Below are 25,818 nucleotides of genomic sequence, written 5' to 3'. Positions count from 1 at the left end.
ATTTAGAAAGTAACAGTACCTTTTTCATTTATTTATATCCCCGCCTTTTACTATTTTTATAAATCACTCAAGGTGGCAAACATCCCGTAATAGGAAGTCAACGGTAGTAAAGTTAAAGTTCTGAGGGTGAGCCAAACCATGTACATTTTGATTCAAATATGTTTCTAGCCCACATTGCTACAGAAATTAATCGAAGCTAAAGTAACAGTGGCGCGAGATGCCATTTAGTTTTCTAAAAAAACGTTGCCCAAAATTTGTTTTTATAAACAACAACAAAAGCCTACTATCACCACTTTCCTAGTAGAAATGTAAATTTAAAAAACAACAACACCAAATTAGCCATTAGTTTAAAAAAAATGTATAGACTTATTGAAAAGCTAACAAATACTTGTCTTGCAGATTGTGTAGCTGAATCAGGCTGGGAGAATAGAGGATTTTTACGGATTCACATCTGGCCTACACTGCCCCCTACCTCACACTGGTTGCGTAGTCCACGTTCCTGCAGGCGAGACCAGATGCTCTGGATTCGGCCTGCATGCTCAGGATGGTTGCTGTTGTCCCCACACGAGCACTGGTGTTTCAGCATGACAGAGTCGTACACGATCCCTAAAACAGGGAGGAAAAGAGGCACCCAAGTCATTCACAAAGCTGTGGGTTTTCTTTGGACTCTGTGAGTCTTGAGTGTTAGTTTAAACCTGAAGATTGAATCCTCCCCTCCACCCCAGGAATCATCTTTCTAGGACAAAAGGCAGCCTTTGAGGTGATAAGTTGCAACTTAAAAATCTTTTCTACTGGGATAAATTTCCTGCAGATGGACATTTTTTGAGTGAAGGTTTTTTTCCTTAATCCCCTGAAAATATTCCTCTTAAACGTTCTAGCATATGAATGGGGTGATTAGCACTGTAGTAAAAAATGATAAGAGAATGACAGAACAACAGAGTTGGAAAGGACCTTGGATGTTTTCTAGTCAACCCCCCAGGTAGGAAACCCCAATTTCGCCTTCCAGTGTTGGAGCATTCACAACTTCTGGAGGCAAGCTGCTCCACTGATTAATTGTTCTAATTGTCAGGAAATTTCTCTTTAGTTCTAAGTTGCTTCTCTCCTTGACTAGTTTCCACCCATTGCTTCTTGCCTGCCTTGAGGTGCTTTGGAGAATAGATTGATTCCCTCTTCTTTGTGGCAGCCCCTGAGATATTGGAACACTTCTATCATGTCTCCCCTAAGAAGGATCTTTTCATTAAACTAGATATACCCAATTCCAGCAACCATTCTTCATATGTTTTAGCCTCTGGACTCCTAATCACTTTTGTTGCTCTTCTCTGTACTCTTTCCACAGTCTCCACATCTTTTTTATATTACAGTGACCAAAACTGGATGCAATATTCCAAGTGTGGTCTTACCAAGGCATTATAAAGTGGTGTTAACACTTCACGCGATCTTGATTCAGGGGTGGGTTCCTGCCAGTTCTAACCTCTTCTATAGAAGAGGTTCCATAAATCTACAGTGCCATTTAGAACTGGTTCCAGCTCCCATCTGCATCCGGCCCATCCGCACATCATCAAGATGAAGAGCGAATTCTGAGGAATTCGAGGAGGAATTCTGGGAGTTGAAGTCCACAAGTCTTAAAGCTGTCAAGTTTGAACACCCCTGGGTTTTTTTTTCTAAAGGGTTAGGGGTGCAAGGGTCTTGTAACTTGACAGTTTTAAGACTTGCATGCTTCAAATGCCAGAGTTTCTGAGCCAACATTTTGGTTGCTAAGCAAGAGCGTTGTTAAGTGAGTTTCACCACATTTTATAAGTTGGCCATGCCCACCCAGTCACATGACTGCCAAGCCACTCCCACTCAGTCACATGGCTGGCAAGCTGCTCCCACCCATCATATGGCCGGCAAGCCACTCCCACAAAGCAGGCCACACCTACAGAAGAGATTCTAAAAAGTTTTGAAACCCACCACCGTTTTGATTCTATCCCTCTGTTAATGCAGCCTAGAATTGTGTTGGCTTTTTTGGCAGCTGCAGCACACTGCTGGCTTCTATTTAAGTGATTGTCTACTAGGATACCAAGATTCCTCTCACAATTACTACTATTGAGCCAGGTACCACCTATACTATACCTGTGAATTTGTTTTTTCTGGCTTAAATGTAGAACCTTATTTTTTTCACCATTGAATTTCATTTTGTTAGATAGGGTCCAATGTTCAAAGCGGTCAAGATCGTTCTGTAGCTTAAGCCTATCTTCTGGAGTGCCGGCTATTCCTGCCAGCTTATGAAAGAGGACAGCCTTAGTGTATCTTTCTGTAATGTACATGTCTTTTATGTAGAAGAGGTTTTGTTTTTTAAAACCGGGGGAAGAATTCACAACATAAAAATCAGACATCCATTGAGATATAATCCAGGGTGAGACTATATAATGCACAATTTCTGCACTTTAAATGAGGTTTCAGGTAGATGTCTTCTTTATATTACATATCAAGCTTTATATTTGTAGTCAAATGTTTCATGTGATGTATTTCTCCAAGTGCCACGCAATTTGATTTTTTAAAAGAAAAGTACAATAAAAACTCAACATTCCAATAAAACAATGCCATACAAAGCAGCATTTTATCAATGGGTATGTATTTGTTACTCATGCAACATTAAGGTATGGACTCCAAAATTCCTCACCCAATAAGCTTGAAAATTCTGGGAGTTGAAGTCCCCACACCTGAAAATTGTCAAATTCAAGAAACAAGGGTATATATACTGACATGGCCTAAAGTACTACACCAATGCAAAATAGATATAGGAATGCCTTCTGTCTGTCTATTCAAAATCTGCTCTAAGAGATGAAGACATAGATTTGGTTGGGGCTAATGGATGAAAGGCAGGCAAAACCTTGTAGTTGGCTTTCTTAGCCTGGGCAAGGGGAGAGGCTCTTTTCCTGCAAAAATCGTATGACTGTAGCCCCATGTTAAAGTTTGGGTGTCTAATGAACCGATGTCCTGGCAATGCCAGCAGTCCTTGATTTACAACCATAATTGGGAGCAGAGTTTCCATTGCTAAGCAAGGTGGCTGTTAAGTGAGTAGCACCCAGTTTTACAATCTTTTTTTGTTGTTAAGCAAATCCCTGCCATTGTTAAGTGACTCATACGGTCGTTAAGTGGACTTTGCTTGTGGGAAGCCAGCTAGGAAGTTTCACATGGTGGTCAGATGACCCCCCAGACACTGCTACTGTTGTGGCCAAGTGCCTGGACTTTGATCATGTGACTGTGGGGATGCTGTGATGCCCGTTAGTGAGAAGACTGGTGGTTTTTTTCATTTTAATTCTGAACAATCACTAAATGGACGTTTGTAAATTGAGGACTGCCTGTACACTTTTCCTGATCAGAAACAGACAGTAATTGTTTCTCTGTGTCACATATATGGGTATACACATAATTTTATATTTATTTATTTATTTAGTCATGTTTATGTAGTGTATATTAGAGGTGGTGACCCTTTGAGAGCTGTATGCAACGACATTTCATTCTAATGCATGCCAATTAGTGTACCTTCGAAGTGATAATAAAGTTATTCTAAGTTCTATGTTTAATTAGGGACAGAGGAAGGTGAGAAGGGAAGAGAATCCGAGCATGGGCCCAGATCATGTATCATAATAAGCCATGTTTAGTTTTAACCGTGGTTTGTTGAGCAAGCCACAGTCAAGTTCACAGTATGTTACAAACCATAGTTTGCAAGCCAATAGCTAGAATTACATGTCCCATACAGATGATGAGGTTCCATATCTGATGGAAGAAGAAGGGGGTGGGGAGAATAACTTGCTGGCCAGAGTCACATGTCAACTGTTACGTACAACACTAAAGATTTTAAAAAAATCTCCCCTTTAGTCATGTGATCCAGTTTTCTGGACAATAGTATAGAACAGTATTTCTCAACCTTGGCGACTTTAAGTCCAGGGGACTTCAACTCCCAGAATCTGGGAGTTGAAGTCCCCAGGACTTAAAGTCGCCAAGGTTGAGAAACACTGGTATAGAAGTAGCTTGTCACACCCTTCTTGCACGTTTTTCCCCCCCAATTTCACCCTATCGCCCTTGGATTTCCTGATGGTCTTCTACCCGGATATTAATCAGGTCCAATCCAGGTTAACTTTTTGGAGAACGTTTGGCCAAGTTCAGTTAAGTGCTTCAGTCAAATGGCGATGAGAAGCATAAATATATATCTCACCTTGAGTTGCGTGTTGATTGGGCAGCTGTATACCTTGGACAAATAAACAAACAACTATTTACACAACATCAAGGAAAAACCTGCCATGTTACCTGTGGTGAAGCGCGGCTTGATGGACTGTTCTGGCACTGGAAGTGGGATGACCTTGGAAGACGCGTCCTGGCTAGGGAGACAGGCGGTGGCCGGAGCGGGTGAGGAATGAGCTCGGGAGAGGGGCCGGTGGCCTCCCCGTGCGGCTGGGGTCAGCAACGAGTCAGCAGGCTGCCTTCGGAGGAGCTGTTGCTGTTGCATACGCTGTTGCTGCTCCCAGACATAATGTGCCTGTGGGATGGAATTAAGAGCCTGGTTACGTGGGGGAATCCTAGTAATGCCCACCTTTCCACTAAACTAAAAGGCAGGCCTCTGCGCTGGCTTGGCTTAGCAGCTGGCGCCCTCTAGCGCACTTGGGTGGCAAAGACATAACCATAGCCACAGAATTAGATGGGAGAGAAAAATATCTATGGAGATTCTCAGTCATCCGGGTCACGGTAGTCCCAAAGAAGCTTCTCGGATGAGAAGCAAAACATCTTCAAAGACAAAAACAGAAAATCCAGTTGCCTCTTGGAAAACAAACCCCACCTTTGGGACGAGAGAGAGAGAGAGAGAAAGAGGGAGGGAGGGAGGGAGGGAGGGAGAGAGAGAGAGAGAGGGAGGGAGAGAGAGAGAGAAGAACAGGAAAAATGGGTGCTCTGTGTCAGGGATCAGAGAAAGCAGCTAGATAAGCTCAGAAGCTTTCCAGGAAAATCAAGACAATTTTTGAACCCTTTCCGGGCACAGACACTGAAACTTTTAAAGGATGTTTCTAATGCAGCCCAATGAAGGTCTAGGGCAGCCTTCCCTAGCTTTGGGAAAATGTGATTAGGGATGATCATGACAGAGGTGGTATTCAGCCAGTTCTGACGAACTTTTGAGTAGTTCAGAGAACCGGCAAATACCACCTCTGGCTGGTTCCGCTTCCATCTATTCACTGCCTCCTGAGTCCCAGATGATTGGCTGGGTCTTCTTCTGCTGCCCTGCACAGGAGAACTGAGCTGGAAAGCAGGTTAGTGGGGTGGGGAGGGAATGGGGATTTTGCAGTATCCTTCCCCTGCCACGCCCACCAGCCACACCACGCCCACCAAGCCACACCCACAGAACCAGTGGTAAAAATGTTGAATCCCACCACTGGATCATGGGTCAGGCTTGCTAGGGAATTACAGAATGGAGCCTAAGACTAACAAAGGCTACTGGAAGAACATGCTTTAGGGGTGCTGATATCAGAAGCCCAAATCACACTCTTATAATTGTCTTATTGTTGTGTGCACGTGTGTGGAAGGGAGAAGGAGAAAGCAATCACCCTCTGAGCAGAAAGAGGGCATAATGATGAGAGAGACACAGACTTTGTTATACCTGCTTGAAAATTAGACACTCTACCTTCCTTTTGATTTACGTTCCCGCTTCTCAAAGAAATACATGTAGGATGACCATTAATAACCCACTTTTCTATTGTAGGGAGGGCAGATCTGTTATTTGCCAAGGGCTGTTAAATGAGACAGTTAAAGCTATGCGTTGTCATTATGCAAGAGATATATATATATGGCCAGAAATGACATCATGGGTATTATGACATCATTGGCATAATGGTTTGACATGGAAATCTAGTCTGTTGAATTGGAAATCTGTTACGCCGCAAGGAAGCAAAGGGCCTGCTCTTTATTTCATCCCAAGAAAAACATGGAAATGAAAGGAATGTGGGCAGAATATTTCTTTGGGAAAGAGAGAAATTTAACTCCGTCACGTTCACTGTAGTTCAAGACTAGCTGCATCGATGGGCATGTGTGTGTGAACGCTCACAAAAAATTAAGAGTATACATTTTCGCACAATTGTTGCAGGCTCCCAACACTGCAGGAAAGACAAACCACAAGATGCCAGAAGGACAGCAGTCTTTCTCTTTGTTCACATGCAGCCTTTTAGAAGAAGGAAAATGTTTGTTTAACTTCTCTTTGCTCAGTTTGTTTCCAATACCTGATGAAGGGCAATCTCCTCTCGAGGCTGCTGACCCAACCTGGAGATCCTTTCTGCTTCCTTGCTGCCACCTCCTGATGGTGGAGGCTCCCCCTGGCCCTGGGGCTGCTCATACAGGTCTTCTCCTGCCGTGGCCTCCATGTCTTCGGAAGAGGGGATCTGCTGCAGGCGAGGCTTCTCACTGGATTTGGCCATGCGCTGTGCGGGGGTGGGAGCAGGAAGACAATCATGAAGGAGCAGCTAAGCTCAGCAACCCAAACTCACAGCCATCCCGGTTAAGGAAATACAAATGATTGGCAAGTGATCTCTCGGCTTCAGCCTGTAGTATATTCACCCATAAGCAGACCTTCAAATTTTAAAACAGAATATTATGAAAAATGTTCTGCCTGTGTATAAGCCTGTTTGGCCACAGACGGACTTATCTGTGAGCATACGTGGGAAAGAGGGGCCCTTTTTAAAAGGTTTTACCATATATACAGTGGTGCAATTCAGCCGGTTCTATCCGGTTCGGGTGAATGACAATGGATGTACTTGATGCTCTGTGTATGTGAATCGGTAGTGAAGGTAGTGTTGTGGTCTGCCAGCAGCCTACGGGGCTGGCAGTGGGGAGGTTGGGGAGGAACATGGGCCAGTCCAACAGTCTGGGAAAGGCTCTGATGAGGGCTCTGCGTCAGAGGCAGAGAGGGGGCCAGAGCCATCTGGTAGTTATGTGCTGCCTCCAGTAGCAAAGGCAAGTTGATTTCACCCCTGCATATATAGTATCCCAGAGTCATTTGGTTGAGATAGGTGGCTGTAGAAATAAGAAAGAGAGAAAGAAAGGAAGGAAGGAAGGAAAGAAAGAAAGAAAGAAAGAAAGAAAGAGGGAGGGAATGAATAAGGGAGAAAGGAAGGAAGGAAGGAAGGAAGGAAGGAAAGAAAGAAAGAAAGAAAGAAAGAAAGAGGGAGGGAATGAATAAGGGAGAAAGGAAGGAAGGAAGGAAGGAAGGAAGGAAGGAAGAAAGAAAGAAAGAAAGAAAGGGAGGGAGGGAATGAATAAGGGAGAAATAAAGGAAGGAAGGAAGGAAGGAAAGAAAGAAAGAAAGAAAGAAAGAAAGAAAGAAAGAAAGAGGGAGGGAATGAATAAGGGAGAAAGGAAGGAAGGAAGGAAGGAAAGAAAGAAAGAAAGAAAGAAAGAGGGAGGGAATGAATAAGGGAGAAAGGAAGGAAGGAAGGAAGAAAGAAAGAAAGAAAGAAAGAAAGAAAGAAAGAAAGAAAGAAAGGGAGGGAGGGAATGAATAAGGGAGAAATAAAGGAAGGAAGGAAGGAAGGAAGGAAGGAAGGAAGGAAGAACGAAAGAAAGAGGGAGGGAATGAATAAGGGAGAAATAAAGGAAGGAAGGAAGGAAGAAAGAAAGAAAGAAAGAAAGAAAGAAAGAGGGAATGAATAAGGGAGAAAGGAAGGAAGGAAGGAAGGAAAGAAAGAAAGAAAGAAAGAAAGAAAGGGGGAGGGAATGAATAAGGGAGAAAGGAAGGAAGGAAGGAAAGAAAGAAAGAAAGAGGGAGGGAATGAATAAGGGAGAAAGGAAGGAAGGAAGGAAGGAAGAAAGAAAGAGGGAGGGAGGGAATGAATAAGGGAGAAATAAAGGAAGGAAGGAAGGAAGGAAGAATGAAAGAAAGAGGGAGGGAATGAATAAGGGAGAAATAAAGGAAGGAAGTAAGGAAGGAAGAAAGAAAGAAAGAAAGAAAGAAAGAGGGAATGAATAAGGGAGAAAGGAAGGAAGGAAGGAAGAAAGGAAGAAAGAAAGAAAGAAAGAAAGAAAGAAAGGTAGAAAGGAAGGAAGAAAGAAGAAAGAAAGGAAGGAAGGAAGAAAGAGAAAGAAAGGCAAAGAAAGACAGAAAGACAGAGAAAGAAAGAAAAAGGTACTCTCAGATAAATTGAAACCAATTGGTGTGTGTGTGTGTTCATTTTGGCACCTAAAATTCTCAACTTATCTGCGAGTATATAGTATTTTGAGGACTGAATAGCCTTCTGGACCCAGTGAGGCATAACACTTTCTCGCTACAAAGTGCCCTTTCCTTGCTCTGCCAGCAATCCATCTTGTGTGATTTTAGCTTTTATTTTTTTTTAAAAAAAGAAATATTACTAATAACAGCATAATTTGAAAGATTCGATTTCAGATACACTCTTGAAAGACTGGGAGTATGCTCTATTGCCAATTCTGGACTTTCTTTATGTTGTGGTCCATCAGCAGCCTGTGGAGCTGGCAGCAGATTTGAATAGTGAGGAGGCTGGGAAGAAACATGGGCCAGTCCTGCAGTCTGGGGAAGGCTCTGATGAGGGCTCTGTGTCCGAGGCAGAGAGGGGGCCAGGACCATCTGGTAGTTATGTGCTGCCTCTGGAGACTCCAGAGTCTGACATCAGTGAGGCAGAAGGACCGTGTGAGCCTGTCCTACTGTGCGCATGCGCAGAGCTTCCAGAAGGCGAGAACAATTAGGACAAAAAGGGCGACTCGGGAGTAAGGCTTGGAGGTGATTGGCCCCTCCCACAAGGCATTAAAGAGGAGCAAATGGATGTGAGCCTTTGCAGGAAGCAATTAGTTCATCTAGTCGGTTCAAACTCTGAGAAGTCCTGTTTGACTCAGTGCTACGTTTGGCCTTGCAAAACTAATTGGCAATTAGGTCTCTGGCAGCATTTCAAGGGAGATAAATGTGGGTGCTTATCAACATTACCTTGAAAGACTGTGTCAACTGGAGCAGACATCTGTCGGAATCTTCATAGACTGTTTGTGAATCATTACTGGCTGTGAATGATTATAATTCACAGCTGTATAAATAAAAGTGGGTTTTTGGGACTAAGACAGAGGTGGGTTCCTACCAGTTTGCACCTATTTGGTAGAACCGGTTCGTCAAATCTACCGAACCAGTTAGAAGAGGTTCCACCAGTGGACCCGGAAAGCAGGCCACACCTACAGAAGAGGTTCCCAAAATTTTTGAAACCCACCACTGGCAAGGATCTTGTAACTTGACAGCTTTAAGACTTGCATGCTTCAATGCCAGAGTTTCTGAATGGACCGACCTAAGTACTAATTCATAATTTCATATCCGGTCACATGGGCGGCAAGCCACTCCCATCTGGTCACATGGGTGGCAAGCCACTCCCACAAAGGAGGCCACACCCACAGAGTAGGTTCCAACAATTTTTGAAACCCACCACTGGACTAAGATTGTGATTTCTATTGCCTTGGGAAGCCTAGGTCACAACACTGTACTTTAAAAAGCATCCAATACAAATGAATGCTCAGGTAACTTTTCTCCATTAGTAATCTGTCCCCAATTCAGATCTCTTGTGGGGTGGGGGGGTAAGAAATATGTCCTCTCCCCAAATCCCTGGGATCACATCCTCCTGCTCAGTGGCTGAAGATGACCAAAACCTGTAGCCCACCTTTCCCAGCTGAGTCTGCTGTTTCAGGTGCTCCAGGAGGAAAGCGTGGTGCTGCTGGTATGCCAGTTGCTGCTGCACAGTTCTGGAGTTGGATGGCAGAGGCTCCGAGCGGGTCCGTCCCAAGGGCTTATGGATCACCGGCATCGGCAGCCGCTCCGAAGGAAGCATTGAAGAGCTGAAGTGAAAGGGGACTGATCCCAGCCCTGGAACTGTGAACGGAGGAGACATGGGGTTGAAGGTAGCAGGCGGCACCCCAAAAGGCTTAGAAGCACATTCACATGTGGTGGGAACAAACGGATAAAGGAAACGGCCCTTGCAAAGGCTCTACAGAATTCTTAAAACTCAAAAGAGTGCATTTCTAGTCTACAACGGGGCAGAGCCGTGGCGAGGCAGTGGTGAGAATGCAGTACTGCAAGGCTAACTCACTGCTCGCTCCAGGAGTTTGATCCTGACTGGCTCCAGGTTGACTCAGCCTTCCATCCTTCGGAGGTGGATAAAATGAGGACGCAGATTGTTGGGGGCAAGAGGCTGACTCTGTAAATGGTTTAGAGAGGGCTGTAAAAGCACCATGAAGCGGTATATAAATCTAAGTGCTATTGCTATGGAAAGAGTCTGTTCTAAATGACCCTAAGCATTGGGTTATGAAACTGTCTTCAGGTTTCTAGTCCACAAGACTAAAATAAAAATCCTGCAATAAAGAAACAAATGAACCTAACTAAAATGACAATACAAAGTGTCCCTTTTCACTCTCAGAATCACAGCCTGCTTATTCTTACTCTAAGGATAAAGGGACTGCAATTTAAAAATAGGATATGCAGGAGGGAATAACCCAAATGGCTGAAAATTGTAGAGAACTGTATGAAAACCAGTTTGAAATCACCAACAAAAATCCAGTGCCATCCCAAGAAACATATTAACACTTGCCCAAAGCATAAATATCTAAAACACTGAAAATGCAACAATATGGATTAACTATAGCCAATTAGATCTTATCCCTCCAAGATTAGCCATTTGGTACCTTCCCGAAATTCTGGGCTACATTTCCTACAACTGAGTTTGTGAGTTTTATTTTACAAGAGATTAAAATTGGCCCTTTGAATAGGAGGTTGTAGTGTGAAACATTTGCAAGGGGCCACGTTACTGAACCCCGAAGTATAGGAGCTCACTGTAATATAATTTACATTACATATATATTTGCAGTATTTCTGCACTTGAGCTACGTCTGCCTTAAAGCTCTTCTTGCTAATACAGTATGCTGGTTTGCGGTTGTTTTTAATGGACTGTGGCATTTAAGTGTTTTCCTCCTTGCTACAATTGGGAAAAGCCCTCTGTTCCTCCTCCTCCTCCTCTGGGGTTGCCGTGCACAGAAAAATGCTCTGCAGGTCCTGAAAGGCTAATCCCAGGGCATTAGTACATACATCTTGAGCTGATTTTGAATACAACATCAAGTCACCTGAGATTTTACTGCAGTGATTGAGGTAATCAATGGAAATAGCAAAGGGAAGGCTGATGTTCAGCAGGCCCACAGGAGCAAAGCAGGACCTTTCTCCTTTGAAGGATAGTAACCATGCACCATGTCCCTGACACCTCTTGATAATTAGGCTCCTCCTTCTGAAAGGCCTTTCTAGAAATGCTGGAGGCTAATACCTGTGGGTGCACATCAAGAACTGTCCTACAGCTTGCTAACGCTAGGCAGGCCTTCAACTGTTGCTGAATTCCCAACGCCCAGCATCCGTCACCCCGGAATAGGGGACCATGGAAGTTATAGTTCAGCAATCTCAGGGAGGCAAAGTTGCGGGTTTTCTGTGTTCTATGCTTCCCTCCAAAAAATGAAAGACAGCAAACTCACCTGCAACCAGAGGAGAGGGCTCCAGAATGATAACAGGGTGAAGTCGAGGGGACAGAGGGCTTCCGGGTTCGTGTTGCTCCAGGTTGGCAGGTAGAAACATGGGTGAATGAGTGCTAGTCAGGACAGGCACCTTGTGTGCAAGGCCTGGGTGTGCCCTGTGGTCACCGTCCCCCTGTACAGACAGAATTGGAGAGTGTGAACGAACAGCGTTTCTCTGAATCCCAAGTTACCCTTCCCCGACATTCTCAAAGGAGCAATGCAGAGAAATTAGCTGGGACGTTTCAAAAAGACAAACAGAAACAGAATAGAAAAATAGAAAGGTGGTGGAGTCGGGGACTTTAGGAAAAACTGCAAATCCATGTTTAAAAAAAATGTAGGAATTCTGTTTTTCAGAATTTTTCATCGATTTATGTTAGAGCTAGTGGTTTAGGAAGTTGACTTCTTAATGTTCTCCAAACTGGCTTTTCTCGTGGCACGACAAAACCGCGCTCGACTAAAGCGCGCCCGATTAAACCGCGTCGCTGACGTCATCAACAGGGCGACAACAGCGAGCGCGGAGAAAGAAGGGCACTTTAAATAGCGCTTTGAAAGCAAGCCAATTCAAGTTAAGGTAAGGGTTAGGTTTAGGGTTAGGTTAAGGGTTAGGGTTAGGTTTAGAGTTAGGTTAAGGGTTAGGATTAGGTTTAGGGTTAGGTTAAGCGTTAGGTTTAGGGTTAGGTTAAGGGTTAGGTTTAGGATTACGTTTAGGGGGTTAGGTTTAGGTTTAGTGGTTAATTTTAGGTTTAGCATTTACAGCGTGCTTCTGTCTCCGCGCTATTGTCGTCCTGTGATGACGTCAGCTACGCGGTTTCGTCGAGTGCCCTTTAGTCGAACGCGGTTTTGTGGTTCAACCTACCACGTATCTCAAGACTGCAAACTTGCTTGGACTGCTGTTTTGGGAGTCCAGCTGCAAAGTTTCCTGGTTAGGAAAGCCAGAGTGAACTGTGTCTGATCTACAGCCTCAATCCCCTTTTCTCTTGCCATCAACCTCTTAAAACATACCCTGGCAGATGCTGCAGAGGTGGCTGGTAATCCGAGGGTGAGGGCTGGGAGAGAACTACTCGTCTGAAGAGCATAGTGAGCCAGTGAACTTTCCTGCATTCTCAGGCGCTGAGCTAGTGGGGCCTACAAGGAGAAAAGGAAAGGAAAATAGTAATCCACCCAGTTCAACAACTCTCATAACAGTGAAACTTGTCCTGAGAATATTGTTGTATGTATGGCGGAATTTTCTCAGCCTGGGAACAAAGGAGGACATTTACAATTACAGTAGAACCTCTGGTCACAAACACTTTTGACCACGATCAAATTGGGTTCGGACACCCCAAAAATTCCATTTTTTTTTTCACAGCTGATTTCCCCTTCTGCACCATTTTTTTTTTTTTTGTAAGCGCCAAATTTCCCAAATTAGGTTCGGGTCATGACCAAATCGGTTTGCAATCAAAGTTATAGAACAAACTATAGTCGTAACCAGAGGTTCTTCTGTACACGTCAACTCTCTGATGGAACCTCATAACCAAAAAGCAAAAATCCCAGAGACGAAATCAGCTGGTTCATCACACGGTGGCTCAGGTGGTTAGGACGCTGGTATGATGATTGCCAGGCGGGTGTTTTGAGACCCAGTTGCTGCTGTGGGATGGGGTGAGCTCCCCTCATTCACTCCAGCTCCTGCTGACCCAGCAGTTTGAAAGTGGGTGACCATGATGGGGACCACTTCGGTGGGCAGCTTAACGAGGACATGAAAGAAGCCCACAAGTGGGTGTCCTCCAGGCAATGGTGATGTCACCAGACAATCCTTTTACCCTGGAAGCACGTCAGCACTCCCGACATGATTGTAGCGATCACAAGGGGGAAAGGTTAGAGGGCTTTGGAAACTTTGATCCTGTAGTTAAGTCGTGGTTGGATGGGGAGATTGCAAATCACTCATTTGATACCGCAAAAATGTCCATCTGTTCCTCATCTGCAATATTTGTTTAACTGGCCCACACCCATCCTTTACATAAGGGCTAAAGTAAGTGTGGAAGGATTCTCTGATTCTCATGCCAAGGAAAACAACGTCAGAAATAAATGCTAGAAACCTTCAAAGCGGCAAATAAAAATCTGTAGGAAGATTGATATGGGAAAATAGGAAGAAGAGAGCTAGGCTTTAAATTTGGGGAATAACAAATACAGCTCTACTGTCTGGAACCCGGACTGCATATTGGATAGTAATACAATCGAGCGAGTCCAGAGATATTTCACGAGAAGAGTCCTCCACTCCTCTGCTCACAACAGAATACCTGAAGCCACCAGACTTGAAATTTTGAGCTTAGACAACTTAGAACTATGCCGCCTTCGATCTGACCTAAGCGTAGTACATTAAATTATCTGCTACAATGTCCTTGATGTTCTCCGAGTTTGATGATGTTCTTGCAGACGTTTCATTACTAAACTAGGTACCATCACAGCACTGATGATGTTACATAGTTTGGTAATAAAATGTTGCAAGAACACCACCAAGTTCAGAGAGCACCAAAGATCTCACAGTTCAACCCTGAGCTATAAATATTCCCTTCTATTGATAATGTAGTAGATAGAGTGCATGGGAAGTGGAATTCTTATATTGTAGAATTAAAAACAATCAACAAGAAACCAAAAAAATGTCATCGTCCCAAGGCATATTGTGTAGTAGGAAACAGACATACTGGGTCTTGCCTCCACAAATAGGATTTTGGTAGTTGGAGACGTTATCTCTGTGTCTCTGCAACCCAGCAGAGTTGTCTGTAACATTTCCAATCCAAGAGATGAATTTTTCAGCATCCATATTAAAGCGCATACAAAGGTTTTATATCTGACTAGTTGATAACCTGGCGATAACCAGGTATTTATTTATAGGGGGAAATGTCCGAAGCAAACGTAATTTCTAATGTTGGATTTTCCCCCTTGCCAAAGGGAGCCCCCTTGTGGAGTACTGTGAAGCTGTTACCATTGCAACTCCACTGCACTGTACAGTAGAAGCTATTTTAAGGCACAACAGGCTGTATCTTAACAGAACACACACCCTGAGGGGTGTAGGGGCGTCTTATCCCGACAGTATTTTTTTCCAGAGAGTAAGTCATCTGTGTACCAAGTCTGGTTGAAATTGCTCAAGGCATTCCAGAGTTATGCTGGAACACACACACACACACACACACACACGCACACACACACACAAACAGAGCCTATATATATATATATATATGGATTGATTCTTTGAATGGGTGAGTCATCTACCCCCATGTAAGAGCAGGATATACATTTAGTAAAGAAGTGTAAAATGGAAAGAAGAACCAAAACCATTATGCCCCAGTTGATAATAAGTGCCTTCTAAAATAAAAAGACAGATTGAAATTAACATGTAATTTCTGACTGAAGAGCAGAAGCTAATTTGCTTCCCATTTTACTCAATGGCTAGAAGTTTTGATCAGGTGCAAGCAATTGAGTAAGCAGCTACGTATTTGTAAGCCTTTTGCTGGCGCTCATTCTTCATCTCTCAAGGTTCCAGGTTATCAGTAGTCTTGGCTACTTTCCTATGGGTTCCATACCTCTTGGATAAGCCCTGGTGCGGCTCCATGTTCTGGCACCAGGCTGTCATTGGGTGAACTGCATCCAGAGACTGGGGTGCTGCTGCTGCTGGGGGATGAATCTGTAGGTGGTGAGAGAGGACACAAGGGTTTGGCTACGGGACAGGCAGAACAAGCAGAGTGAAGGTCAAGGACACCATCACAGAATCTGTAGCATGAGCAAAACTGGTTGGGGAAGATGGTTTAACCCTGAAATTGGGATCATTCTAGGCTTGTCTTCAAACAAACTGCTTAGAAGCTCAAGGACTGCTATGCGGAGACCCATCACATCCTCAAGGGTGCCAAAACATTGCCCCAGGAATTATTTCAAATGGTCTATCTCTACCCCATTCTAACGACAAGGGGAACACACACTAGGAAAAGTCCCTCTCCACCAAATCCATTGTATGGGTTCTTCTTACCAATGGCTTCTGCCGGGCGCCTTTTCAAGGAAGGGGGGGCGCTTTCCTTCCGGGTCAGTGGGTTTTTGCGCCGTTCAGTCTTTTTAGCTTTACAGCGCAACTTCAGGTTGGGCTCAGAGGCTAAAAAAAAAAAAAAAAAAAAAAATTACTGAGAAGAGGGTCAGAAGTGCTTGGAGCAAAAGTCCATGAAACTCGGCAGAGATACGTCTTACAGTGCTTAGCAAGACACTGCGGGGCGAGAATGTTGTTCAAGGCATTTGGCACCACGAAATCAACCAAGGCATTTGCCAGCACACTAAGAGCATCATCCAAGACCACAGCAATGCAAATGATCTCAGGGAGATCATCCAGTTTATTTAGCCTCGTCTGTCTTTCGGATCAATGTCTTTCCCAGAGACTTTGGCACCTCGAGTATTATTTTTTACTTCTCAGGCTTTCAAACTGGATTTTAAATTAATGTCAATTCGTGTTGCTTTAGTATTTGAATGGTCACCTTGTGGCCATATACGGTGGTTTTGTTTTGCATTTCGTTTGGTTTTATTATATGTGTTTTACCCATTTATTTTAGTGCCTTTTATTGCAAATCACAGAGTTAGTTTTTGGCTGTTGGGGTGGTTTAGAAATGATCTCCCACTGAAGAAGTGAACTCGGGGAAGATGCTGGGTTGGAGAGAGGAAAGCCTGTTGAAATATTGCCAACAGAATGGTCAAAACAGATCTCGAAATGAAATTATGGGAAAACATCTGAGCCGCATTCCAACTTCCACTTCTCTTTTCACTGCTTGAAGGATGCAACGATTTTTATACTGTGAAGACCATTCTGGCCTTTTCAAGGGGTAAGCGAAAGACCCAATCCCAACAAGTAGAGGGCCTAGGACGGGAGTGTCAAACTCAAGGCCTGGGGGCTGGATCCGGCCTGCAGGGTACTTAGATATGGTCTGAGGGGCTGCGCTGGAAACGGTTCCACCACAAAACCGTGTTCGACTAAACTGCCCTCGACAAAACCGCGTAGCTGACGTCATCAACAGGGCGACAACAGCGCGGAGACAGAAGCACGCTGTAAACTCTAAACCTAAAATTAACCCCTAAACCTAAACCTAATCCCCCTAAATCTAATCCTAAACCTAACCCTAAACCTAACCCTAACCCTAAACCTAACCCTAACCCTAACCCTAACCCTTAACCTAACCCTAACCCTTAACCTAACCTTAAACCTAACCCTAAACCTAACCCTTACCTTAACTTGAATCGGCTTGCTTTCAAAGCGCTATTTAAAGCGCCCTTCTTTCTCCGCGCTCGCTGTTGTCGCCCTGTTGATGACGTCAGCGACGCAGTTTAATCGGGCGCGGCTTAGTCGAGCGCGGTTTTGTCGTGCCACGGCTGGAAACAGCAAAGGACCAGCCAGCAGTACTGCTGCCAGTGAAAATAGGCTCCCGAGCTCCATTTTCAGTTGCCATAGCCTCTTGCAACCCTCTGCAAGTGGAAACGGAGCTTGGGAGGGCCGTAGGCGCTCCGTTTTCTCTGGCAGAGAGCTGCAGGAGGCAGTGGCAGCTGAAAACAGAGCTTGGGAGCCTATTTTTGCTGGTCGAGTGCTCAGGCCACCACAGATGCCCGCGACAGCGTGACGTTGGGCTGGCCGTGCCCACCCTGGACACACCCACTCCGACCACCCGCGGGCAAACACCCTGATGCGGCCGTCAATGAAATCAAGTTTGACACCCCTGGTCTAGGACAAAAAGTAAGTTTAATAGAAATTAAAAGTCGCAGAATTAACATTGTATTAATATATTCTCTACGAAAGACTAGACATTGATTTCCCATGTACACCTCAGTTTAATTTCTCTAATATCTCAATGTAATAATCCCAAGGCTGCTTCCCCCCCCCCCTGCCCTTTGCTTCTTTCTATCTGTCCCCATTCTTCTTCCTCTTCCCAGAAAGATTTCTGTTCCAAGGAAGTCGTTTGCAAATCACTGGCTTGAGCAAGAGTTTCACATTTTTGTTTATATCACCACTATTGCACCTCTACAGTGATAGCACATTCACACCACCTTTTCCTTCATTAGCACTTCATTAGTGGAGAGTGAGAGATTCCAATTAAATGCCACCATGGGCATGAATAATCAAGGGGAGTTGTTTATGTTTGAACGTAAGATCTGATCCTGCATTAATGGATTTGACAAGGAGCCATCTTTTTGTAGCTACTTTTAGCCCTGAAATCTGATATTTTTTCAGTTATCACTGTTGGGGGCTGAACCTTGGTCTTTACTGAACAAAGCACATGCTCTGCAAAGGACTTAATTTCTTTAAAGAGGGTGTGACAACAAATAAGTCAGTGGTCTTTTATTATTTCATGGTTCTGATTTTCCCCCACCCCTACCCCGTTGCTACCAAAACATTGAGATCCTAGAGAAAATCTAATTTTGTGAGCAGCATACACATTCAGGGGAAAAAAGCAATAAAACTTTTAGAAGAATGATGAAACCAAAGGAAGTCCTGCTGCAGGCTTACAATCAAAATGACACAAGAAGAAAAAGCAAGGAGGAAGGAGGAGGAAAAAAAACACCACATGGTGTCACCTTCTAAAAACCACAATTTAATTCCTAGGCTATTCAACTACAAAAAAAAAAAAAAAACCTACTGTATTTTTCGGAGAATAAGATGCACCTTTTTCCCTCAAAAAAAAGAGGCTGAAAATCTGGGTGTGTCTTATACACTAAATACAGCATTTTTTGCTTCCCGAAACCCCACCCCCTTCACCAAAATGGCTCTGCATAGCCTTTAGGAGGCTTCCAGAGTGCTCCTGGGGGCTGGGGAGTGCAGAAATGAGCGAAAAAGGGGCAGTTTTTTGCTCAATTCCCCCCACTCCCCTGGTCCCCAGGAGCACTCTACAAGCCTCCTAAAGGCTATGCATGCCCCTTTTTTTTGGACAAAAAACGGCCCGTTTTTGAGCGGTCTGCAGGGTGCAAAAACCTTTTTTTTTAATTTGCCTCTTCAAAATCTTGGTACGTCTTATATTCTGAAAAATACGGTACATGAAAAATAACGGTGTGCATGTATCTCAAGTAAGTTAATGTGAACTTCCATGGATTCCTTCCTTTTACTCTTGTTTTTCTGAACAATCCAGCAAGTAGCTGTGCCTTTGACACTGGTTTATTATACAGATACAGGTAGTTCATCATATTAAATTCTACACTATAAAATTATTTCCTGGCAAAAGTCCAATGTTGTTATTCCTGCTATTGTCCAAAGAGGAGCATCAAGGATGTTCCACTCCCCCCACAAAAAAACTATCACTTGGAAACTCAATATCCTCAAAGGGTAACTCAAGTAAGACCTTTTTACCTGTTTTCCTTAACGGAAAGTGGTCTGGAGAACTCCTGGAGTTGTTGGGGACAGGAGGAAAGAAAGTATGGAGCATAGGATTCGGTGGGCCTTCATGTTCCATTGGCTCTAAGGATCTGGATAAAGCATGAGAAAGAGATTTGTGGGTAACATTCCTAGATCAGTTTATGATAATACAATAATGCAATAGCAGAGTTGGAAGGGACCTTGGAGGTCTTCTAGTCCAACCCCCTGCCTAGGCAGGAAACCCTATACCATTTCAGACAAATGGCTATCCAACATCTTTTTAAAGACTTCCAGTGTTGGGGCATTCACAACTTCTGGAGGCAAGCTGCTCCACTGATTAATTGTTCTAACTGTAAGGAAATTTCTCCTCAGTTCTAAGTTGCTTCTCTCCTTGATTAGTTTCCACCCATTGCTTCTTGTTCTACCCTCAGGTGCTTTGGAGAATAGCTTGACTCCCTCTTCTTTGTGGAAACCCCTGAGATATTGGAACACTGCTATCATGTCTTCCCTAGTCCTTCTTTTCATTAAACTAGACATACCCAGTTCCTGCAACTGTTCTTCACATGCTTTAGTCTCCAGTCCCCTAATCATCTTTGTTGCTCTTCTCTGCACTCTTTCTAGAGTCTCCACATCTTTTCTACATCATGGCGACCAAAACTGAATGAAGTATTCCAAGTGTGGCCTTACCAAGGCATTATAAAGTGTATTAACACTTCACGTGATCTTGATTCTATCCCTCTATTTATGTAGCCTAGAACTGTGTTGGCTTTTCTGGCAGCTGCTGTACACTGCTGGCTCATATTTAAATGGTTGTCCACTAGGACTCCAAGATCCCTCTCACAGTTACTACTGTTGAGCAAGGTACCACCTATACTGTACCTGTGCATTTCGTTTTTCTTGCCTAAATGTAGAACCTTACTCTTTTCACCATTGAATTTCATTTTGTTAGATAATGCCCAATGTTCAGGTTTGTCAAGATCCTTCTGTATCTTGAGCCTATCTTCTGGAGTATTGGCTATTCCTGCCAGCTTGGTGTCATCTGCAAATTTGATGAGTTCCCCATTTATCCCCTCATCCAGATCATTGATGAAGATGTTGAAGAGTACTGGGCCTAAAACAAAGCCTTCGGGTACTCCATTGCATACCTCCCTCCATGTAAATGCAGTTCCATTGAGGACTACATATTGAGTGCGGTTGGTCAGCCAGTTAAAGATCAAGGGAATGAGCCTGCAGGTTAGGAAGTCTCCAGTTCAAATCTAACCTCCTTGCCAAGATTCCCTAGGGTCAGCCCATAATTCGCTGCTGATGTCAATCCTGAAGAGAACCTGTCTGAAGCCATCTTGGAATCTTCAGGGTCGCCACACAATGGTGGGAAGGGGGGGGGAATAGTTAGATGGGTTTTGTAGCCAAATAGCCAAATAAAGTTTTCCTGTGGGAACCAAGGACATTCACACAGGTGGCTGGCCAGAGGAGGAGCAAGTAACCGGGCAACCGGCCAGCACCTGGATTGGACAGTGTGGCCAGTAACTTGTGGGGGGGGGGGACTTTTACTTTTAGATTTGGCTTTCACCAGTTGTGCCAATATGAAGTATCCAATAAACTGTTCTTTGAGGAACCTGCCTTCCTATGGGTGCATTAATTGGAACACTGACATCAAGCCAAATTGCCAACCCTGAAGTGAACCTAGCTGAAGCCATCTTGGGAGTTTGCAGGGTTTCCAGCTGAAAGTAATTTCACAGATTAATCTTTAGAAGTAGCAGTATCCCTGTCCAATTGCAAATGTCAGAACTCAAATTGGTCAATACTGGTCTGAAAGGCTGAGGTCACAACTTGTAGGACTGAGTCGTGAAGAAATAAGATGAGGAGTTATTACACTTTTCCTTCAGAAGCATTATGAACAAGTAGTTTTGAAAGGCCTGCCCAATTTTGTTCTTCAGTGCCATTCAAAGTTGAGGTTTCAGGAGGACCCGCATGTCTCCTTTATGTAAGTAATGACCACAAATGGCTTAAGATATGGATGGGTCCCCAAACTTGGCAACTTTAAGACTTCTGGACTTCAACTCCCAGAATTCTCCAGCCAGCTGCTGGCTGGAGAATTCTGGGAGTTGAAGTCCACAAGTCTTAAAGTTGTCAAGCTTGAAGACCTCTGACTTAAGGACTTAAGTTTGGTACTTCTGGATCAACGTGTGAAAGATGGCAGGACGAAAGAGCAATTGTATTGTAATGGATTTTCAGTGTTATCTCCAATTATAAGGTCGCTGTCTTCTGAAATAAAGTTCCTGCATCTCGGTTTGGGGGAATGTTCAGTATCCGTAAGATTGTGCAAGGTGGGGTTCCCCCCCCCTTCCTTTGTTCTTTGGAAACCCTGTCAAGTTTGCCCATTCAGGGAAGAAGGGGCACAAAAGAAACTTTCAATCTGTTGCATCTCTTTCATCTTTTTACAATTAGTGTTTAGATTGCCTCTCTCCCTTAGCTTTACCCTTTTGACTGCATTAAGGAATCCTGCATTATGGGACTGCTTGGTGCCTACAAAGACCTTAACCTAATCTTATACAGAGATATGATTATTAATGAAAAAGAGGAGGTAAGCTAGGCTTAGGGGGCATTCCTGATGCAGAGAACCATGTCGCCAACCAGTATTTTGTGGTTGGCTATGACAACTCTTGTAGCTATTCTGAGAAGTTGTTTGCCCTCCCCTTCATGGTGGCCATTTTTGGAAGCACTCATGACATGCTTTCCAACCAACCCTACATCCAAACTATTCGTCGTATCCCTGTTCTCCAGAATCAATGAAAATCTGGACAAGCACCATGTAGCTGGTTGACTGCTGTTTTCGAGGATCAAGCCCCACTTCAGCAAGACCAACTCTGGCCTTGGTCTGCACAAAACCACAGCTTAACCATAAGTTATCCTGACCTCCTACAATGTGGTTGGGGATAACTGGAGTCCTACTCCAACACATCTAGTTGGCTTTCGATTGAAAGGGGTGTTACCAAACTGCCTCTTTTGTTACAGGATATGTGTGCTTGTGTGCATTTAAAGAAGCATTCCCCATCCTGAACAAAAATATTGCTCAGAAGGAAGCCTGTCCAGCTCCGCCCCCCACCCCCCCAAAAAACAGGAAGCTATAGCCAGTAAAAGTCAGCAGAGCTGAATAGCTTCTCCCTTTATAGCAACACCCAAAGTGCCGTGTCTGGGACTAGGTCAAGGACTTTAGCAAGGGTGTAACAATAGAGAAGAAAACAGGACACTGGTGTGTGTGTGTGTGTGTGTGTGTGTGTGTGTGTATATATATATATATATATAACTAGTCCTGAACAATGCAAGCAGAGAAATGATCTTGGCTGCAAAAGATCTACCTGGGGATGTAATTCAACCCACACAGATTATGATCCCAGGGCTATTAACAGGCTCATGTTCTCTTTCAAAGAGGACATATCCATGAAACAGCAAAGGCAGGTTACAGTGCTGTAAAACGAAGTGGAACTATAGGGCTTCTAAAAATATGTAAGGTGGTAAAGTAAATGAGGCAAGTATGCAAGAAAGTCAAGTTGTAGCCAGCACTGGAGAGGGCCATCCCAACCACATTAAAGTTATAGCAATAGCAATAGCAGTTAGACTTATATACCGCTTCATAGGGCTTTCAGCCCTCTCTAAGCGGTTTACAGAGTCAGCATATTGCCCCCAACAATCCGGGTCCTCATTTCACCCACCTCGGAAGGATGGAAGGCTGAGTCAACCTTGAGCCGGTGAGATTAGAACCGCTGAACTGCAGATAACAAGTCAGCTGAAGTGGCCTGCAGTACTGCACCCTAACCACTGCGCCACCTCGGCTCTTAAGTTATCAGTTTAAGTTAGGGTGACTTCTATCATGGATAACTCAAAGACATCTACCTTTGATTAAATTGGGGTACAGCAACAACCTAATCAGTCAACCATCCCATCTTTTACATCCTAAGTGTCTTTCTAATTAGAATCTCAGAATCAGAATTTAACTGGAAGGTCTTTGTGGAGGTCTTCCTGTCCAACCCTCTGCTCAAGCAGGAGACCCTATACCATTTCAGATAGGTGGCTATCCAGTCTTTTCTTAAAAGCCTCCAGTGATGAAGCTCCCACAACTTCTGAAGGCAAGATGTTCCAGTGGTTAATTGTTCTCACTGTTAGGAAGTTTCTTCTTGATTCCAGATTGCTTCTCTCCTTCATTAGTTTCCCTCCATTGTTTCTTGTCCTGTCTTCGGGTGCTTTGGAAAATAGGTTGACCACCCGCCCTCCACTTTGTGGCAGCTCCTCAAATACCGGAATATCACTATCATATCCTCCCCTAGTCCGTCTTTTCCCTAGAGTGGTCATATCCAATTCTTGCAACCGTTCTTTATAGGTTTTAGTCTCCAGGCCTTTAATCATCTTAGGTGCTCTCTTTTTTTCCACAAGTTTCAACATCTTTTTTGTAATGCGGTAACCAAAACTGGATGCAGTATTCCAGATGTGGCCTTACTAAGGCTTTATAGAGTGGTACTAACACAACACATGATTTTGATTTTATGCCTTTCTTTATGCAACCAAGGATTGTATTAGCCTTTTGGGCTGCTATAGCACACTGATGGCTCATGTTTGCAAGTTTGCAAGTTTGCAAGTTTAATAACATTTATATGCTGCCCAATCCCGTAGGACTCCAGGCGGCTTACAGTACAGAAATAAGTCAAAAAATAAAATACAGAGGGGAAAAAACAGCACACCATACACTCCGTTCTGAGTGGGGCTGGACCGTATTTTGTGGTCAACAGCCCCAGGCCTGCTGGAACAGCCAGGTTTTAGTGGCTTTCCGGAAGGCCGAGAGAGTGGGAAGGTTCCGGATCTCTGCGGGTAGATCATTCTACAGGGCCGGGGCAGCTACAGAGAAAGACCTCCCACGAGTAGTCGCCAACCGACATTGCGTAGTCGACGGTACCCAAAGGAGGCCCAACCTGTGAGATCTTATGGGTTGTTGGGAGGTATGTGGCAGGAGGCGGTCCCGCAGATATCCAGGCCCCAAGCCATGTAGGTGATGTTTAAGTGATCGTCCAGCGGGACTCCAAGATCCCTCTCACAGTTACTGTTTTGCAGCCAGGTGTTGCTTAATCCTGCATTTCTCTTCATTAAATTTCATGTTGTTGGATAGGGCCCCTTGTTCAAATCTGTCAAGATCTTTTATGATCCTGAGCTTGTCTTCTGGGGTGTCGAGTTATTCCTGCCACCTTAGTGTCATCTGCATATTTTATGAGTTCCCCTTCTATTCCCTCATCATTCCTGCAAGCTGTATTGGTCATGCTGGTTGGGGATGATGGGAACTGTAGCAAGACCAATTCTTAAGGCGACGTTAAGAAGTCTGTTGATGTTCCAGCATGTGAGGTTTGCCAATGTATTTCTAGAACTAGATTACCTGTATGGCATGATGGGAGCATTAGTCCTTTCCAGAGCAGCTTGTTGCTTTTTCAGGATGACTTCTGCCAGCTTCTGCTTCACAACCATACTTGCTACAGCACCTGTTGAACAAAAACGCAGCTGGTAACTACAATGAAGCATCAAAGGCTAGCTATGGTAACTCATCTCTTAATTCTCCAATTTGGTGGCTCCTGAAAATGGATTCAAATGCACCCAAAAACATTTGACTGGACTCAAACATAAGGGAAGATCTTTTCATTAAAGCCACCGAGATCCCACAGGTGAGATGTACATCTTAACTGGTAAATAAAGCAAGAAGGCGTTTCAAGAAATAAGAGGCAGATCTTCCTGAGAAAAAAAATTAAGATTGTGGTAGATGTGAAGATTTTATGTCTTTATCCTCAAAGGACATCATTCACAGATGTATTGCATGTTCCTCCGTTTCACTGATAACTGCAGGAAGCTGCCTTACAGAAGCCAGCCCTCTCTCCCTCCCACCCCCTCTCGTTTCATCTCAGGGTTGTTTAAATCAGGGGTCTCCAACCTTGGCAACTTTAAGACTTGTGGACTTCAACTCCCAGATTACCTCAGCTAATTCTGGGAGTTGAAGTCCACAAGTCTTAAAATTGCCAAGGTTGGACACCTCTGCTCTAAATGACCAGCAGGGAACCCCCACAATTTCAGGGTGGGGTCTTTCCCAGCTCTCCTTTCCTAGGGATCATACAGACAAACCCCAGCAAAGAAGACAAAAGCGGACATTCTACCAACTAATTAGCAATAGCAATAGCAGTTAGACTTACATACCGCTTCATAGGGCTTTTAGCCCTCTCTAAGCGGTTTACAGAGTCAGCATATTGCCCCCACAGTCTGGGTCCTCATTTCACCCACCTCGGAAGGATGGAAGGCTGAGTCAACCTTGAGTCGGTGAGATTTGAACCACTGAACTGTCAGTCAGCTGAAGTGGACTGCAGTACTGCACCCTAACCACTGCGCCACCTTGGCTCCATAATTCTGCCCATCAAAACCTGTATCAAACCCCAGTCATTTACAATTTTCTGAATTAGTAGTCTTCTGCCAGGTGTGTCATTAAGTCGGGAATGTATCACTTCTTTCTAGTCCTGGATCATGCTTGGTCAAGGCAAGGGGAAAAATAGCAAAACTAATTTATTTTTAATTAAACCACACATCTATTTTCCCTCAAAGCTATCTATATGTCTTGCATATGATTACAGGGATGAAATAGATTTATGAAGTGGAGCAGAGGGGAACATAATAAAACTACAGTCATAACTACATCAACATTGCAACAAGAGGAAGAAAAGATTGCTAGGTATATGAAAGACTTAACACGGCTGATGAAAGGCTGATCTTTGATTGCCACCTTTCAAAGCTTGTTCATGAATGAAATTATGAAATAGCTGCCCTTAGCAACTTTCAAACAAGTATCTCACACACTTTCTGATAAAATACAACTGTCAGGCTTGGAAGCCATCTTT

At 44.0% G+C, this 25,818-nt stretch overlaps 1 protein-coding gene across 4 annotated transcripts in view; it reads right to left on the bottom strand.

Annotated features, from left to right (window-relative positions):
• HDAC7 (histone deacetylase 7) overlaps positions 1–25,818 on the bottom strand; it is a 233,531-nt gene that overhangs the window by 33,947 nt on the left and 173,766 nt on the right. For all 4 annotated transcript variants that reach the window (XM_032211336.1, XM_032211337.1, XM_032211338.1 and 1 more), the window contains 10 exons: positions 24,321–24,423; positions 18,896–19,011; positions 15,554–15,673; positions 15,114–15,214; positions 12,556–12,678; positions 11,515–11,686; positions 9,666–9,874; positions 6,246–6,443; positions 4,294–4,522; positions 473–606 (listed from right to left, as the gene is read on the bottom strand). In XM_032211336.1, the coding sequence (XP_032067227.1) occupies positions 473–606; positions 4,294–4,522; positions 6,246–6,443; positions 9,666–9,874; positions 11,515–11,686; positions 12,556–12,678; positions 15,114–15,214; positions 15,554–15,673; positions 18,896–19,011; positions 24,321–24,423 (1,505 nt within the window). The remainder of the gene's footprint in view (positions 1–472; positions 607–4,293; positions 4,523–6,245; positions 6,444–9,665; positions 9,875–11,514; positions 11,687–12,555; positions 12,679–15,113; positions 15,215–15,553; positions 15,674–18,895; positions 19,012–24,320; positions 24,424–25,818) is intronic.

Source organism: Thamnophis elegans, chromosome 2, assembly GCF_009769535.1.
Source record: "Thamnophis elegans isolate rThaEle1 chromosome 2, rThaEle1.pri, whole genome shotgun sequence".
Classification (NCBI taxonomy): domain Eukaryota; kingdom Metazoa; phylum Chordata; class Lepidosauria; order Squamata; family Colubridae; genus Thamnophis; species Thamnophis elegans.
The sequence above is the reverse complement of the archived record's forward strand: the minus strand, read 5'-3'. Positions and strand labels throughout refer to the sequence as shown.